The sequence below is a fragment of the Belonocnema kinseyi genome, chromosome 2, assembly GCF_010883055.1.
Source record: "Belonocnema kinseyi isolate 2016_QV_RU_SX_M_011 chromosome 2, B_treatae_v1, whole genome shotgun sequence".
Classification (NCBI taxonomy): domain Eukaryota; kingdom Metazoa; phylum Arthropoda; class Insecta; order Hymenoptera; family Cynipidae; genus Belonocnema; species Belonocnema kinseyi.
In genome coordinates, this window is record NC_046658.1 from 107,900,448 (window position 1) to 107,901,489 (window position 1,042).

A 1,042-nucleotide genomic window follows, 5' to 3' on the forward strand; every position below is an offset into this window, starting at 1 on the left:
TATAATTTTTCTAACTTTTTTCATTTTACAGAATTTTACAATGTTAGGAAAAATGTAAGTTAGTTTAAAATATATTTCGGACTTCTTGGCAATTGGAAAAAAATGTTTAGTATTTTATAAATTTTGGGAAATGTTTTCAAGTTTTAAAATATTTTAAATCTTTTTAAAACTGATAAAATTCTTTAATTCTTTTAAACTGACTCGCAATATTCTTGTCTTAAAATCTTGCAGATTCTTTTTTGACAATTTTAGAAATCTTCTGTAATGTTTTAAAATATATTAAAATAATGTTTACAAAATAAAAATCATAACAAGTTGGTCTAGTGTTGAAAACCAGAATTTTTATCTTTATTATTAAATAATTCTTTTAAATTTGAATTTTCTGATAAAGATATAAATGTTTAGAATTAAAATTTCTCATTTGAAAATTTCGATTTACAAACTTCCAGAGAATTTGAAAGAACTAACTAAAAACAGCCAAGTAAATCCATATTCACGAAATATGCAAACAATCAGGTATTCAACAACAATGAGTTCCAGATTTTCAATTACTTCCTTTCTCCTATTTTTTAGGTAGGAATTACATGAATAAACAATAAATATTTGTATTAATTAATATCATGTTTTTAAAAGCTACTTTTGATTTTAAATACTTCTTTCTTTTTTGTTGCAGATAAACTATGTGAAGTGATGTGTTCGGAACAAATATTAATTATCTGTGAGTGTTTTCATTTAGATTTTATTGGTGATATCGAATACAGAAGTGTTTTCTAGTGTGTGTAACTAATATGAAAAAATGTCGTCACTTGTCCAGAGGGATCTCGGGTCTCATAAGAAAAGAGATTCCACCGACAGTAATGCATCCAGTTACTTAGTGGTGAGTATTATCGATATTATAAACAATGCATTATCGCTTAAGTACGTATCTTTGCAGATCATAACTTTTCAAATTAAAACTTCAATTAATTAATATTTGGAAGATGCTATTACAATTTAAAAATATTTTAAGGAATCTACCTTTTTCCACAGTGGAATACTATAC

General features: G+C 24.8%; 1 protein-coding gene across 1 annotated transcript in view; it reads left to right on the forward strand.

Moving 5' to 3' along the window:
• Nucleotides 1-673: 673 nt before the first annotated feature.
• LOC117168509 (protein sprint) overlaps nucleotides 674-1,042 on the forward strand; it is a 353,946-nt gene continuing 353,577 nt past the window's right edge. The window contains exon 1 of the mRNA XM_033354234.1: nucleotides 674-877. Within this exon, the coding sequence (XP_033210125.1) occupies nucleotides 797-877 (81 nt within the window). The 5' untranslated portion in view covers nucleotides 674-796. The remainder of the gene's footprint in view (nucleotides 878-1,042) is intronic.